The following is a 17487-nucleotide window of genomic DNA, read 5'->3' as shown; positions in this document are numbered from 1 at the left end:
TGCAGTTATCACGGCAATTAAATACTCTGGTGCTATCAGCTGTAGCAGGCAACAAGAGGAAGGGATAAGAACATTCACAAGAGGAACAGACAGAAAAGTACAAATGATTCACAGCCAGCACCAACAGGATTTTACAGGCACCATGTTGGACGTTTTACGGTATAAATGGATAGCGCCTGTCTTGTTGTTTCACTTATCTGTCAGTGCAGTTATAGCCTTAGCAAAACTGGGATCATTAAAGTGGAGATGTGATTATGCATTCATGTGTGGAGGTGCAGAGGTACGGCGCAGGGAAAAGATTGAAGAACAAAGAGAAGGCCATGCAATGGGATGTAATTCAGAGTACAATGCTAAACAGGACTATTTGGAGTCAGTTACACGCTGTTAATATGATAAGTGAAATGGAAAATGCCAAGAGAAATACAGCTTGGAAAAGATTCCTTAGAGACAACATGATGAACATCTACCTCTCTGTTATCTGTCAATGCAGTATATTCTTTGTACCAGTCCAAAGCAAACAGAAATAGCTGTCAGAGAAGGGCAGCCAATTTAAGAGTTATTTTAAAGAAGTGTGGCGTAGGTGTCAAAAATGTTTTCTACTCTTTGACTGCATCCTAGCCCCTAAAAACTCTCTATAGACCCTGTATTAGACTCATTCACAGAGCGATTCTGACAAGCAGCTCACTACTTTCTCCATGTTCACGTGACTCTGGAGTTTAGGTGGGGAAAGGTCAGCAAAATCCTGGAAAAAAATATTTTGTAATAAATATTGGACAAATCTGTACTTTTAATTATTATTATTTTTTTAATTTAACATGGATTGATTGTCAAAAATCAAATGGAATGGATTATTCAGCTTTTTGCCTATGATGGTGATCTTTTCACAGCTCCATCTAAGGTATGCGGCTAACATTAGCAGCAACATTAGCAACTTTGCTGCGTAATGGTTTAATTAACAGTGGTTCGTTTTCGAGTGCACCACTTTCTCACCTGTTGGACATTCAGACACGACTAAACTGGCGTAAGCCCTGAATTGTGCCCCATGTGAGTAATATTGTGGACATTCTGACACAGCCTTTGTCTTAAAATGTATATCAATATGAAATATAGATCTAAATATTAGCGGAAACATGCAATGCTTAACTGATTTTGGCTAGCTTCTAGCACTGGCTTTTAGAGTGCTATATAAAACTGTGTAGTGGTGAGATCATGTTCCCAAAATAGGGCTGGTCATAAAGGATCCATTCAGATAACATTAGATATCACACTCAAAGGGAAGTAGCAGTATTGAAATCCAGTACGCACATCTAAGCACTTTCTGCACCCGCCGCAGCTTCATGGCCGTCCTGTATGCTGAGAACTTGATGTTGTTCAGATCCGCTAATGGAAGGAGAGAGAGATAAAAGAGATTACAGCAAATGAACTGATGAGGGAAAACAAAGCAATCCCTCACATCCGTTCACTGATGCCATCGAGGAATACACTGTACTGTTTATCACGCTATGCAAGACACTAATTAGACTCTATCTCAGATCAGCATACAGTGGTTTCATGACTTGCATTCAAGTTGACAAGAGATAATTGATGTTGTTTGAGGTTGAATATATATTGGTTATTTAACTAAAATAAGCAGCCGATCTACTGTCTATTTGATGTGATTAACAAACTGGTCAGCCATCCTCATTGCATGTTCTATAATATTCTATAATATATTGGTAACAGCTTATAATAACTGCACTTTTAACAGCCATAGTAAAGCATAGTCTACGCATGTATTTCTATGTATTTTTTTATATGAAAACACAAGTTACATTTTAAACCTATGAGTGATAGGAACAAAACAACAGTTTAAAAGAATATCAGGAAATCAGGTAACTTTGTATTAAATCTAGAACTAACTCATTCAATGAGTAAATGAATGTAATTGTCAATATACAAGCAAAGGTCCAACATCCTCATGTGGCTCTGTTTGGACCTGATTCAGTCCCGTGTAAGTTTGAGTTCGACCTGTTTAAAACATGTTTGGTGTGTTGTGCTGCAGATCCAGCACTGTCCATGCTCATCCATGGGATACGTCACTATTGGCTTGGCGACTTTAGCGACTTGTAACTACGGGATTACTGGGTTGCTGGTTATCTCATCTGTTGCCATCTCTACATGCCCAGATCTCATATAAATAAGCCTAAAGGAGTTTTGGGTGAAACACAAAGCTTTGGCTGAGCTGTTCTATATTTAGAACAGGTCTATGCGGGTGACTGAGAGAGGCCCAAAGGTGATCCCTGCCCTTTAGGTGATCCCTGCCCTTTAGGTGATCCCTGCCCTATAGTCACCCATGTGTGTTTTATAGTAGTAAAGGTTTCTCTACAAGAGGACAATGGCTTCCTGGAACTTGTGTGTAGTAAACAACTTGATTAAGGTGTATGCTTTCAGTGCTCCTCCCCTCTATATTCAACCTTCTACCAGATGTTGCTTGAGAATTGAAAATTGCCCTTTGGATGGAAATCAAAACACACTTAAACCTTTCCATTTGACAACATTTTGAAATCTTTGTTACAATGTTATTATGGGTACATACATAAATATAGCAACACAGCATCTTTCCTCAGTTTATTTTATATTTCATAAATTTATTCGCTAGATACTTCTACTACTCAATAAATATCTAAGAATTCTATCACATTATTCAGTCTATTAATTCAGTACACCAATATCATCTGCGTACAGTAACACGCATGTTGGTTGGTAGCAGAATCCGCTCCCTCAGTCCCCTGCTAGTGTGGTGTCGGATCAGATTATCGCAACGCATCATGTCGTTTCATCAAAATTAATTACGGGCTTAAGAAAAAGCAATCAGAGCGATGGCAAATTGGGCCCCATAGGTTAATGACATCACTGCTGTGGTCCCTCGGGTGATCCAAATCCTGGGACATTAATGAGCCATGTGACAGGAGCGTCAAAGTGACTGGAGAGAGGGGCAGCGAGGGCCCAGCGGGGTCTCAATGAGTACGACTATAGGAAGACTTTCTAATTGTCTCCTCACTTACCAAGGGCCTGGTACAGTTCTGTCATCTTTGGATGGTCCCAGCATGTCGTCTGGGCTTGGTGGCTGTTAGCAGAAAAACAAAAGAAAAGACAAAAGAACCACATGTCACCAAGATCAAGATGGAACTGGAATTAAATGACCATGTGAGGCTGGTGAAGGAGAGAAGATGATTGGGAAATTAGTCAAATGGAAATGTTTATAAAAGTTTTGAGCCTTCTTCTCAAAATACACAAAGGTTTTCAAAGTCTCTACAGTAGTGGTCTGTGAGGTGACAATTTCAAAGCCCAAACTGAACATGAAACACTCGTGCACAGAAATGCAACATTCCTCTTGTTGCTTGCTAAATTACTGCATTGAATGTTTCAGAAAGGAAAAGCAAAAATATGAAGAAAAATAATTGCAAAAATGAATGGTTTTCAGGTTGAACAGTCAAGTTACTGCTCCCACGGCGAGTGCAATGTAACATTTAAACATGGTTAATAAGATTAATTTATAGATGATTTAGGAAGATGGACGACCATGATCTCAGGAGCAACACTGTCATAATTAGTTACACGTATGTAAAAATAGCTAGAACAGATCTGGTAACATGTAAGATTGTCTGTCACTAATATTCATGCTTTTTGTAATTATTCATTCAGTCTATTCCATTCAGCTCTCCTGGGAATAGGGATGTCAAAAAATTCAGAAACTAGTATTTAAACGTAAAAGTATTAATACTGAAAAGGAATGAAGTTGGACCTTTCCAGAACTAGTGTATCATCACATATTATCAAAGAAAGTTAATTTTAGCATCATGACAACACCATTTGAGAACTACTATATGGTATTTTAGGTGTATATCCACTAAGGACACATACTTACTTGATGTAGTAGGGCACTTTGTTGGGGGAGATGGCGCGCTCCCATGGTATCTGCACTGAACCTACACAAACACAAACACAATGAATCAAAATAGAAATGTTGGGTATGAACGGCCTCTATGCACCAAGCCCCTGACACAGTGTCCAGACAGCGTGTCCGCTTAGAGCCTCTTAACAGAGCTACAACGGGCACAGAAAAAGCCATGGGAACAGCTCTATTGTGAGGCCCCTCTGCAGAGTCTTTGGCTGTTTGGCTTGGACTGATACAGCACAGGAGGGTAAGTGAGGGAAGCAGGGACAAAGGGAGGAACGGAGGAGGCGGACTGCAGTGAAGAGAACATGGGGACAGCATCAAAGACAACACACTGCATATCATCTTTGTTATAGGTTCCAGTGGACTATAAATGCAGTTCCATGTGTGTTGTTATGTCTAAGGTTTGGCAAAAGGACTAGCACTTTAGGGGCAAACTGTGAAAAGAAAAAGATAAGCATGTTTATGTTTGTTTTTCCTTTGTAGTTTTGGAACACATAGTCTGAAAATTGTCACCACAGTATTTGTAGTATGTGTCACACTGGCTCAAATGTCCGAAGGAAGTGAGACAGCTAAATTTACCAGTAAACAATAACCAGACCTGTTTGGAGAGGTAATGTACTGGTCTGAAATAAGTTGGACGGATTATAAAAGGTGTATGTAATGGTAAAAGCAGACGTGTGTTTTTATGCATTAGCGCTTGAGCTTGAGCATAAAACAAGGGCACGGTGAGAACAACAAACCCAAAGCCAGACGTTCCTTCAGGGAGCACTAGTCTGAGCTGGCGCTACACTTTGACTGTTTAAGCTCCACTGGGGCCCCTTGGAGCCAGCGTGACAAGCGTAAAATGCAATGCGGCTGCTGAGGACACAAACACTGCTTAATCAGTATAAAGCGGGCAGGCTAAATCACATTTGTGTGTTCCCTGCTCCCGTCTCACTGGCCTTTGAGGAACAGCAGGTAAAAGAAGAAAAACAAGGCGCATGTCGAGCTGTTCAAAGCAGAAAGTGTTCACTGAGGCAGATTCAAACAGAAGAGAAGTGCCATGTATACCAATTCTATATTGACACTAGGGATGACAATATTATTTGGTCAATCGATTATTGTGATTAATTAGGTTACAATATAAGAAGAAAAATAACAACCGTCTGAATTGTAAGAAGTAAATAAAAGTAATTACATTTCAATCTATACAAACAAAAAAGTCAACTTAAATGTAAAGTGCTTTTTATCTCGTTATTTATGTGACAGTACCATTACTTTTCCCTTCCGAATGTTTTATTTGATAAGACTAGTGACATACTTGAGGAATTGTACAGTGAATAATTGAAAAAAAACATTATATGTCTTCACACAATATAAAAACACTACAATAAAATTTGCTATTGTGTTATCCTTCAATGATTTGTGACAGCTTTTTGCAAACTATCTTTTTTAATAACTGGTAAAATATCTCAACATCTGGTATGTGCCAATGTTCTATGTAACAACTTTTTTCTTTTCTTCAAAAGTCAGTGAAGTGAAGAAAGACTAAAACTCCATCCGGATCCCATATAGTCACTCACAAGTCGACTTCTTTAGGCCTTTTTATGTACACTCGGAGCCGGCGCTTTGGCTCAGCATGGAACAGATTAGGGCAACACAAGCACAGACTTCAAACCGGCAGAAGAAGACGGGCGCTCTTACTGGAAAGGAAGTGCTGCGATCCCGGACCAAAGTCTCGGTGAGCGTCCTGGAGCTGCTTCAGACGCTCCTCGATGGATCCCTAAAAAGACACACGCCGCGTTTAATCAAAGGAAGCCGTGCCGTTAGCGCGCTCCATCACCAAATCCCCACAATGGAATCCGGCAGACCTACGACCACCTGCTTCCTCTATATTACTTAGCGCGGAATAGAAATGATGCCGTTTCCCTCCACAACCCGACTGCAGGACTCCTTTGAAGAGCAGCGATGAGAAAATAGAGCCAAAGATTATACAAAGTCAAGCATTCAGTTCAAATAAGGATATTGAGCAGTTAAAGTTGTGGATTGCATCATAAAACATAAAGTGAATTACATGAATAGTTTTATATCATGCGCCTGAAAGTTGATATTAATGTGCTTGAACTGCTTCTCAGTGAAGTCAACATGAAATAATGCTTAAAGGATTTGTTGAATTACATCAAAAATATTATTTTAAATGAATGTATTGCACTTTAAAGAGTCGATTTATGTGTTATACATTGATGGCTGTCCAGATGTCCTGCTTCTGTTGTGCATGTTATAGAAAAATACTTAAAACTTTGAAAGCATTGACTTTTGAAATGGACTGGTAAATGCTCTCAGGGAAGTTCAAATATTCAGGGGAAAATTGTAATAGAACCAGCAATAAGTGGCCAAATGTAGCCTCATTACACTTATCACACCTCATTGGCCAATCCCCCCCAAAATAAAAGTGTGATTTAATTGGTTTGTATTAATATATAAAGTGTTGTGAATGTGCCAGCGAGGGCTGTTGCAAAATCTATTTGCTGTACAAACATCCAAGGCTGCCATAAGGAAGATAAATGACTGAATTATCCACGGTTGACAAATATTACCAAATCAAATTTAGAAATATGTTCTCATAATAGCAAAGGGAGCCTGAAATCAACGGCAAAGACGACGTTTCTGGGATTTACATTCATCATTTTAATTACGTGCCTGCACAAATTCAAAGGTTTTTGGACTTTGATTTCACATGAAAAGAAATAGTAATTACCATTGAGCTGAAATATATTTTTTTAAACCTTTTTTCTAGGATCAAAAGAGAGCCACACTAATGATTAAAAGCCCATTTATCAGTGCTCAAAAAAGAACCCAAAAGCAGAGAACACGCCCGACATCAGAGGTTGCAGCCACGGACAAGACATGGCAGAAGTGGATCCCTCAGTAAGGATACAGTTAGTACAGCCAATTTTGTTCATTTGTGGCTGGGTTTTAGAATATAAATGGCCACAGAGTCATCACAAAACATACTTGGCCCAGGGTGAATTAAGCAGAAGGACTATTACAGAAAAAGGGTACAAGATCAAAAATAAACTAAATGAATGGCTCAATTAATGGAGACACATATTGAGCATCACATGACCTTGAATAAGCTCTAATAAGTGTCTATGTAGAAAAAGACTTCTATTTCAGATGATCAGACATGGTTTGTACAACGTCGTCTGCGGTTAGAATTCTGAAGAAATATTGTCAACATAGTGAGGTGTTGCCAACAAAAACCAAATGATTTGATTTGTTTGAGATCGGAAAAACAAGACACACAGCTCCAAATGAAAGCCCTGCACCACTGTGTTCTGCACTGATGGAATACAACAGGCTCCTTCCTCAACATGGACCATTGAAACACCTCCAACATTCAAGATTATATTGGAACAAAACTCTGGCGACTTGAATATCAAATGACTTATTACCTGAATATTACCTATCTCGTACGGTTTTAAACTGTTATTGCTGTTACTATAATGTCACAAAAGGCAATACTGACAGGTCCTCGACTCGACATGAGTGCAAGTGCAGCTGTCCAATGCCATGCTGTTTATAAAATGACACGAGTTAAGGTTGAGTAGTTGTACTTGAGCACTACAGAGGCTGCTGAAGGAGAAACCGCCTGAGACTACAGTTGGACAGTGTAAAATATTGCTTTAGGTCACTTCACTCTGTCGGCAGCCGTAGGTTTAGAACAGCAAAACAGAGACGGGAGGTGAAGGTGAGAGGCATCATGGGACTCGGCTGTGTTTAAAAGCACGTCTTCACACCAGGTACGCTTTGCATTAATATGTAACATTATCACCACTCAATAAAACCTTAACTGTAGCACTTTTTTTTTTACAATAATTCCGTGAAAATTAACTTTCTCCCTGTCTTGGTTTGGTTTTGTACCAGATGCAGTTGATGGGGACATTTGACAGAAATACATTTGAGGAGTGGTGCTTTGTCAAGCAGATTCAAAGTGAGGCGGAAGTTGCGGTGGACGTACTGTTCCTGCTCCACCTCCTACGTGATCGAGTTAAGTTGATTGAGCCGCTCTGTCTGTTAAATGTCAGGATAAAGATTATATCAGTGTACAAGAAGGATTGCTCTGTGACTGAAGCCTGTGATGCAGTGAAGAGTTGGTCCTCTCAATATTATTTGATGTCTGCTGCTACTGGAATCATTAGAACATCAATAGCCCGTATGACCAAGCATTGTATTTTCATGCCTATATCATCCAGAGGGGAAGACACTTGAGTCAAGTTTGAATTGTGTTGATTTGACTGTGGACGGTCCGTTGTTCTTTCCGATGTGGATTGAAGTGTGCATGGCTGGTTACCGGGTCATCCAGGTCATTCAGGAGGTGACTGCACGTGCATATTTGAAAAAACCTGGTTTTAACGCTGCGGAGAAAGAGCCAATACTAAGACTCCTATACTGAAAGTGTGGAGAGAGACAATGACGGGACGGTCCACAATGCACTGGGTCTACAACTGTTTTTACTTTTCTGTTAAAAAAAACTTAAATACTTAAATAAATAAAAGCACTATTTCTCTTTTGCAAATGAAATGCTGAGTTTTCAGAAATTGACCTATACAAATATTTGTAATACGTTTACTTGAAAGTTTAAATATTAAAGGAAACCATATAATATTATGTATTATGTCTTTTATTTCTATAAGTTTTTTTTTGCATTTTATTCTCACGCTTGTTCCGAATTTCATTTTAGTTTCTTAAATGTATTTGTTATAACTCTATTTCTTCTTCTTTCCAGCTGCCTGACAGTAATGAAAATAATTTACCCAATGGGGATAAATAAAGTTATTTTCATTCTGATAATAAAACAAAAGAACAACATCCTTCTGTTCTGTAAATCTCTACCGTGATTTTCAGAGGTAAAACTTTGTATTGCGAGATGAATAAATATAATATAATATGTATATAAATAAACATATAAACCACAGAAACCCAGCCTGTCAGAAGGTGAGGAGGCAGAATAGTCATCAAACAATAGCTTACACATTTTCTTCGGCCATACAAAGAGTTTGAACACTCTTGAGGAACTTTACCTGAAGCACTTTCCACCTGCTGTTGAGATGCTCCAAGGCACGTGCGTTGTCCATGGACAAATGGACATCTGAAATGGCCAGCTGGTGTGCCAGGTCATTCACGTGCTTCATGCCCTCTTTCACCTGCGCCAGCTCCTCCTTAAACAACTGCACCACCAGGCACAGAGCACAGTGGAGTGAATAGGTGGGATATTAAATGTGGAAAAATAGAAAAAGCACAGAGAATGAACATTCACTTTGAACTAATGCCAAAGAAATTAATGTTCAAAAGAATCAATACAAATGTGATACATTATACTTGTCAGTTCTGTTTTGGAAGTAATTTGGCAGCAACTATATATTAGCTTCCCGAGCCAAAGTGAAAACATATTGTAATGGACTTTGAGTTTAAAGGTTATGAGCGGGGAATGCTGGCTTCATTTTAAGATTAAGACTTTAAAGGTGCCATAACATGCTTTTTTTTCACGTTTCGTAGTCTATCCTAAGTGTATAATTGATAATAATAAGGGTTGTGCAACACCCTTAACATAATAGTTAAGAAATATCACCCAGACCTTGGACCCCCTCACCAACCCGGAAATGCAGACGGCTTGGTTTGATATTCGCCCCCACCCTTGCGAAGAGCGATCTGGCTCCCCCGCCCAACCCGTGACGTAGTCTCAGAGCGCGTGTGTGCCCCGCCCACCCGTGACGTAGCCCCACAGCCGTGTGCTCCGCGCTGCGCCGCTCCTGCCGCGCGACTGAGTGAGAAACGATAGAACTTCAGATCAACACTACTTTGAGCCTAAATAAATCTGGTGTTTATTCTACAGCGTGCGCAGAACAGATATATATATATATAGATATATATATATATCTATATATATATATAAATAAATAAAAGTCTTATGTCCATCGCGCTCTTATTTCCTGGTTTTTCGGTATCGGATAGAACTTCTCTCCGTTTATTTTCCCGGTTGCTGCATCAACTGCCACATAAACCTTCACCATTGTGATAATAGTAAAGAGTGCGATATCATTAATGAAGTTTTGGGCCTCTTTGAACCGTGTTTCGTCGTAAATCGAAGCAGAAAAACTCCAGGGCTTGTATGGGGAGACGAGCCTGGAGCCAGCGCGGAGCCGAGGGGAAGGGGGCGGGAGGCGGCAGGCGGGAGGGGGGTGGAGAGGGGGGAGGGGGAGGGGGGATGATGACGCGTGCCTGTGGTTATGACGCGGTCTTGCAGCCACTGCCCGTCAGTTTGGAGATTTGAGGAAAGGAGATAGTCTGTAATATAGCTAAACACTGCGGGAATCAATCAAAAAAACACTCTGGGTACATATATGAAGCACAAATAGCAATGTAAGAAGGTTAAAAGCTCTGAAAAGTCGATTTTGCATGTTATGGGACCTTTAAGGCAAAGAGATTACATAAAGAGAGGTACATATGAAAGTATATAGCCACAAGTCAGTATATTTATGTTATACGGAAGTCATAATATTTCCAATGCTAGCATCACATTAACCATATAGTCCATTGCATGATGTGTGAATTTATTGATGACAACCAAACGCAAAGTAGTATCTGATCGTAGTTGGATGATATTAGATTCAAAACAGACATATTTGATCACAAAAGGGTAAATTTTGCAATGGAAGAGGTATAAACATTGGAAATCTTGATCCAAATTGTGGGGAAATTAAAACTTTAATCTTAGGATTTCTGATTCATGCGAGACTGACTGTTGCTTTTGAGACATAAATAATGCATTTACAGATTTAGCAATAAGTATGTGTATAGTATATGGTGCAGTAGGGTTTGTCCTGTGTCTAGTTGTGCAATGTGGTGTGTGGGCATCATGTTAACAGATTTATAGCAGGCTTTGTCTGTCTGAAAGTGTAGGATACATGAGGACAAGTGACAGGGCAGGCCCTCAGAGCTGGTGAGACATGTGCTGGTGATGACAGGAGCCTAAACGCTGACATGATTACAGTGAAGAGCCCTCACTCCTAATGAATGAGACGTGCCGCACAATTACATACAGCGGCAACATCGCACTCCATAATGACTACATCAATGACCTGCCATTTATTTAAAAGCATCTATTCACCGCCCCTGCCTCTCATTATGTCAGATTGAAGTGTCTTGTCGAAGTGTCACATCAAACATGAATGCCCTGTGTATAGAAGCACGCAAAACAAACACACAACTGGTATCAAATATTCATCTGTAATTTTGAATGTCACTCTTTGTTGTCTGCGAACTCAGCTTGAGGCAATCCTATCACATAAAAGTATAATTGGCTCATAGGAGAGAAGGGAACATGCAGTGGATTATAGAACATTGTACCTTGGTGGCATCTATATGGTCCTGTAGAGAGTCGATGAAGAGGTCCCCGACAGGCTCCCAGGCGTCCCGGACCCCCTCAGCCTGGTCCAATGCTACAGCGAGCTCCTCCATGGCAGCCTGGATCTGTAGCAACCGCTCCAACGTAAGCTCCATGTGTCTGCAACAAAGTAAGAGTTTCTGGAATAGATGAATCATGTATTTGATTTGCTAAAGCATAATGGGAAAAACTGGATTAGGAAATGTCATTAACAATATCTCCTTAACGAGAAATTAACTGTGAGGGGGGGGGGGGGGGGGGGGCTACAGTTGAATTTAGAGCGCTTAGCATCACTTTACAGTACATGGTATACATTTAAGACATTAAAAAAAAAAATGTGAATGAAACTTGTTCTTTCTCTGCTTGTTCATTGAAAATATAAGCCATTTCCCCCAATATAGTTGCATGGACATGTACATTCTCACAAATATGGCAAACTGAGATCTCCAATGAAGCCCAGGCCCCTCAGAGCTTTACCGCTGTGATGAACGTCGTCCATGAAAACACTGATAAATGGTAAGCATGTCTGACCTGTGGCGGTCTACGCAGCGCGCTGTCAGCTTCTCCCATAGGTCACTGGCTACGTTCGCCTGCTTCCATACCGATCGACTCACATTGAGAATACGCCGTCGTGGAGACACGTCTGTAGAAGAAAGCTTAAAATAATACTCACTCGTAGAGAATAAATGAGAGCGCTACCCATGGAGTGTGCAGCCGGCCGCAGTGTTCTGTGTTCGAATCCTAGCTCAGTTTGCTGCACGTCCGCCCATGTCTCTCATCCCCAATTCACACTGAGCCGTCCTGTCTAACGAAGCCTCCGGGCCCCAAAAATGAATAAATAAAAATAAATGAGAAGAGATAAGGCGGGAATGTCATGAGAAACAGCGCTGTGTCGCCTCCAGGTGAGTGAGTGCCGGGCTACAGCAGAAATGTGGGCGGAAGAGACACACTGCTCACTTTCTTATTGATCTAAACAGACGGTGCTGAGGAGTGGGTGAACTCCACTTAATTGGTCCCGACTTGGGTACTTCCTGCTTCCAGTGTGGCAGCGCCGTTATAACTGCTAATGGAGGAGTTCACCTGCGCGAGGGGTTGGAGCAGGGGCTCGCGGCTCCACAGCGGTGGTGACTGTGATATTTTGGCTGGAGCAGTGGTTGGCTCGACAGTGAAGGGTGCAGACCTTTTCCATCGCTCAGGCTCTCCTCAGGCTCCTGGAACGGGTGCTGGGCCAAAAACGCCTGGGCTGACTCCAGCACTGAGTAGATGAAGGGCCCGCGGGACTTCACATCCTCCATGAAGGCCTGGCAGGACGCAGAGACAAACGTCAGTACGGGAGCGACAACAAGAACCAAACAGTGTCCTGGAGTTAACTGCAAAGATAAATATAGTGCCAGATAAATACAGCCACGCCATTAGTCAAAGTATAATTTATATGATTACAAAATGCTTGCAAAATGTCACACTTTACAATTAAAATCTGACCAGTCTATCTTCTCCTCTGGTGCTGAACCCCAAACTATTAGCGTAATTGGAAAGATAATTGAAAGATTAATGTGCGATATGAACAAATGGGAATGAGAGGAGCGTGCTCATTAATCAGAAGGATACCTGCTGCTATTGGTTTAAAAGAATTTAAGGTCGCCACGGCTGTCGTTTCACAGTGAGAAGGGTCTGGGTTTACAAGCATTAAACTGGTGCAGGGCAATATTTAAAGGCATGTCAAAGTGGTTAATTATGGCTAACGGTTACGCCGCGTTTGAATGACTTAAACTAAACTAAAGTGTGTGTGCATGTGAATATTTCATTGTGTACGTTTTTGTGTGAGAACGGCACAGTTTGTCTTTCTGTGACCTCAATGAAACGCTCATTAAAACCCAATCTGGAGCCCTGAGCTGCCGTCAAGTCGCATTTACTTTCAAACAATCACGCTCAAATTGACAGTCAAATTGATAGGAAGCAGCAGAGGCAAAAACACCCACATGCTGGAGTTCAAAGGCAGAGAAGCGGGGTTCATTTGAATACACAGGGATGTAACACAGGGGTTTCTATGGCTGTGTTAAGAGCCCAGGGCGCGGCACAAAGACAAATCTACTGGGCGTGATGGTCGGCCGGTCTGCAATCAAAGACGGCTCCAATTAACAAAAGACAAAGCGGCATAGGAGCTCGGTGAAAAGTGCTCCCTTTGTGTAAATCAAAGGCCATGTGTACTGCAATAGACGACACGTTGTATGGGAACATCCCCAAGGGCTGACAGAAACTAGATTAGTCGTCTCTACTGTCCCGTAGCCCAGTTCTTTCACTGTGGATTTCACTGTACAATAAAGCAAAACGAGCTAACGTACACTTTAGGAATCACTATGGACCATATATCCCCCTGCATGAGGTGTTCAAGCTCCTCGGATTCCTTTTCCCAGTAAAAGCCTGAGGTCACGAAGCCAGAGAAGGGAGAAAATCTGAGTCTGAGTCATCTCTACATTATTTTGCATGACCTTAAGTGAGAGAATGTTTTTCTATCCACCACTTTACCACTACATATTCCATTTGTCGCCTCTGTCAGAAGCGTGACCCACACGCTAGGATGTCTCTCTAATAAACTGTACTGTCCATGTGTGGCTGCACATCGCCTAGTAGACCTGACAAGTCCATCAGACTATAGCCACAGAATAGAGGTAAGTTCAGGAATAGGGCACACTCACAATCAGCACATGTATCAGGAACTCACTTCACCACAGACCAGTCAACAGGGGATGAAACAGTCAAGGTTCCACAGTGTGTGTCCAATTTTAAGTCCAAGTGATTGTCCAAAAGTCACGATCCATTGGGAAAAAGTTAGTGTCAAGTCGGGAGTCTTTTGATTTGAAAAAAGACATGTACTCATTCCCTTTCCTTCATTCTTCACTGTTGTATTGATTCACTGAAAAGTAATGGTCTTTGTTGAGCACAGTGTGTATATATATAATACCACAGATCTCCCAAAGCTCAAAGCTATTTATTTAGGTAGTCAATCATATTGTTATAAAGAGATTACAGATTTCAACCCGAGTCTGCATTATGGGTGGAATTAGTTCACTTGTGTCCTGTCGGTGTGTTACCACGGCGACAGTGTTTTGGTTAAACGGCAGGACTGGAGTCGGGCAGACGTGAAAGCACCTAAAAGGTAGAGTCAAACAGGGGCCCCCGTTGACACAGCTCCTCAGAGCACTGAACAAACATGCAAAAAAAAGTGATATTTTCACATTTTCAGAAGAAAACCTGCCGTTCTCCCAACCTGGCACGCTCTCTCTCCCTCTATTCTCTCCATCCCTCTTTTGCTGCTTCTCTGCCCAAATAGGAGATGAGCTGTGGATTCCCTGAGCCAGCTGTCATGTTAAAACTTTAATTCCGGCTAAATTTCACACTCACAAGGCAGCAGCTTTGGATGAGGGGACATTAAAAGCAGAGGCCTTCAGATCAGATTAAGATACATGTTGTGTGTGGAATACAAGAAGTAAACGGGAGGAAGCCGAGCATGAAGGTTTTTTGACATTTGTGAGTCTAGATTTCTCCAAATAAACTATTGTCTAAACTATTGTCCTGTTTCTGATCTTCTGGTGGAATTCAAGTCCTCTTTTGTAATCCTATAGACCTGGTTTTCCCCTGTTTTGCTCATGGTTCCGTCCTGGTTTATTTTGAATTTAGACCTTGCTTTAGTTACGATCATATTGGCACATCTGTTGGTACAGGGAGATCAGAATAATCTTCGTGTGTGCAGCAAGAATATGAGTCAAATAAATTAAATTGCAATCCCTTTTTGGAAAATAAGACACATTTCCTTCACCCATTTTCAAATTGCTATTGAGTAATGTGATATCGCTCTCAGTTTTATAGTCTGTGAGCTCACAACTGCAGGAGAATATGACAAAAAAGTGGCACAGAATGGTTCAAGGAAAAATAAGCAATCTGTCTTTTTTTTTCTTTTTCAAGCAGGATTTGTTTTCATGTCAGTTTTCCTCTGGAGTAACAGCAAATCCCCTTCATTTTTTTACTTTTCCACAATCTCCTTTCTGCAAAAACCTCCTCTATCACCTCCTTTAATGCATCCTCCAAAACCACACTGCAGCAGCGAGGCCCCAAACTGCAAAATGACAGCAGGATAAATCCACTTACGATCATTTATTCACATTTCTTAAAACATTCTAATTCTCTAAAGAAAACTAAGATGCAATTTCCCCGTCTGCTTTTGTTGGTGGAAGTTTTAGAGCAGCCGTACACTGGGAAAGTCTCAGATTATAAAGCAATGCTGTGCTAAAAATGGACTAGTAGAAGGAGTAGTGTTGATATTAAAGCAATACTGCGTAACTTGTACGTCACTAGCATGTTTCCATGGAAATAGAACGTTAAAACCCTGCTTCTCAACGTTCTCTATGGAGTTGGATATGTTATGTTATGTTAAAAGGTTTATTTTTTAGTTTATCTTTGGATTTACTGCAGATTTACAGTTAACGGTTTGATTTCTCGGCTTGTTCCTGTTTTTGTGACGCTTTGACCAATAAGATTCAAATATTCATCATGATGTTGGATTTGAACCTAGTTTATATTTTATGCTAAATTATAATTCTACAGCTGTGTGCATTTTTACCAATAAGAAAAAAGTGCTAATAAGCTCAGAAGAGCGGTGCATTTTGTGCCCTGGTGATCTCAATAAATCTCTCATTAGAGCCCAATCTCACAGAAGCCTAAAGCTGTCGTCAAATCAGATGTGGCCTCGTGGCACACGCTGGATGTTATTATGCCCCAATGGACAACACTGACTAAAATCATAAATAGAAAGAATCCTTAATTAACTAAGACGTGTTGCTGGGTGACAACTGATTTCTGAGTGAATTTTCCTCCCTCCTATTATATTAAGTTATAAAATTTGAATTTGTTTTTTTTCAATCTTAATCTTCAAAGTAAAGGTGGAGTACGGAACCTTTCTGCAGGAGGATGCTCCACCTGCTTGTTAAATAGTATGGCATTATCTAAACTTGGTCAGCCAGATGAATTATCGGGATTTTTGTGAGTTCACAAACGTCTTGATGGTTCAACAAAATGATCCTTTAATTATGCATTGAAAATGAAACTGACCAGCCCATGGTACTACATTATTACATTCTGCTTGTTATTGGACAGTAGTAGATGAGGTGGATTCTGCTGTGATCAATAAAGTCTGATATGATGAGCTGGAGTGTCCTTCACTCCACAAGCCCTTGAAAGGATTTCAGGGCCAGTTTGAGTCACTGAAGCGTTACAAGAATGATCCGAGGCAGGAGCAGAGGAAAGCAGACTACACTGTCAGCAACTCATGTCCCCAATGGCCTTTAATGTTGAGCCACGGTCTGAAATGAGATTATTATAATATTCCACAATATTCTAATATATGTGTGTGCATTATTCGTTTAAGTGGTGCTTAAAAACTCAAACAGCTAAGATGAAAAGCTGACATAGTTATGAGATTGCAACAGCTTTGCAGGGGTACAATGAAGTGATCATGGTCTGGTGGAAAAATAGATTAAGACAAAGGTTTAAAAAGAATATAGAATCATATGTCTGCAAAACTAATCACGCAAAGGCAGAGGGGGAATTTCAGTTCCCTTATGAAAACATAATGGTTTCAGTCTCCTCAGGGGCCCTAATCAATCTGAGCAGGTGCCGAAAGGTGTGTGTGCTAATTGTTGCTCCACGTACCTGGTGGAACTCCCTTTGGTGCTGTACTGCCCCCACATCGCCCCCTATGGGCAGCTGCTCCGACAGCTCCTCGTCTTTGGAAGTCAGCCATTCAATGATCTCCTGAAGTGAGAGCTGCAGCTTCCCGCTATTGTCAGAGAAGGCCTCCAGTCGAACCCTGCCAAGAACACAGAGACACATGCTGTGAGGGACACCAGGCCATGCTTTGAAGATGTGACAAAATGCTGATTTTATAGTTGAGAATGTTTCTAAGTGTGTGCTTTTTAGTGCTATATTATTAAATGTGTTGTCTTTATCGCTGTAACCGTATTGTACATTTTTAAACATGTGTGTTGCAGCTCTCTTACAAATACAAGAGCCTATATAGTGCACATCACAAGATTGGTATTTCCTTTAGTACTTCTTAGAATGCCAG

At 40.9% G+C, this 17487-nt stretch overlaps 1 protein-coding gene across 3 annotated transcripts in view; it reads right to left on the bottom strand.

Moving 5' to 3' along the window:
• The window catches only part of drp2 (dystrophin related protein 2), a 108039-nt gene that overhangs the window by 35405 nt on the left and 55147 nt on the right, over window positions 1-17487 (bottom strand). For all 3 annotated transcript variants that reach the window (XM_072436753.1, XM_072436771.1, XM_072436761.1), the window contains exons 3-11: window positions 17073-17229; window positions 12547-12667; window positions 11898-12009; window positions 11330-11486; window positions 9004-9150; window positions 5624-5702; window positions 3908-3968; window positions 3045-3106; window positions 1306-1380 (exon numbers count right to left, since the gene is read on the bottom strand). In XM_072436753.1, coding sequence (XP_072292854.1) covers window positions 1306-1380; window positions 3045-3106; window positions 3908-3968; window positions 5624-5702; window positions 9004-9150; window positions 11330-11486; window positions 11898-12009; window positions 12547-12667; window positions 17073-17229 — 971 coding nt within the window. The remainder of the gene's footprint in view (window positions 1-1305; window positions 1381-3044; window positions 3107-3907; window positions 3969-5623; window positions 5703-9003; window positions 9151-11329; window positions 11487-11897; window positions 12010-12546; window positions 12668-17072; window positions 17230-17487) is intronic.

The sequence above is a fragment of the Eucyclogobius newberryi genome, unplaced genomic scaffold, assembly GCF_026437365.1.
Source record: "Eucyclogobius newberryi isolate DKJ021-1_F unplaced genomic scaffold, fEucNew1.0.hap1 SCAF_11, whole genome shotgun sequence".
In the NCBI taxonomy this organism is placed as follows: Eukaryota; Metazoa; Chordata; class Actinopteri; order Gobiiformes; family Gobiidae; genus Eucyclogobius; species Eucyclogobius newberryi.
This window is presented reverse-complemented; position numbering and strand designations above follow the sequence as displayed.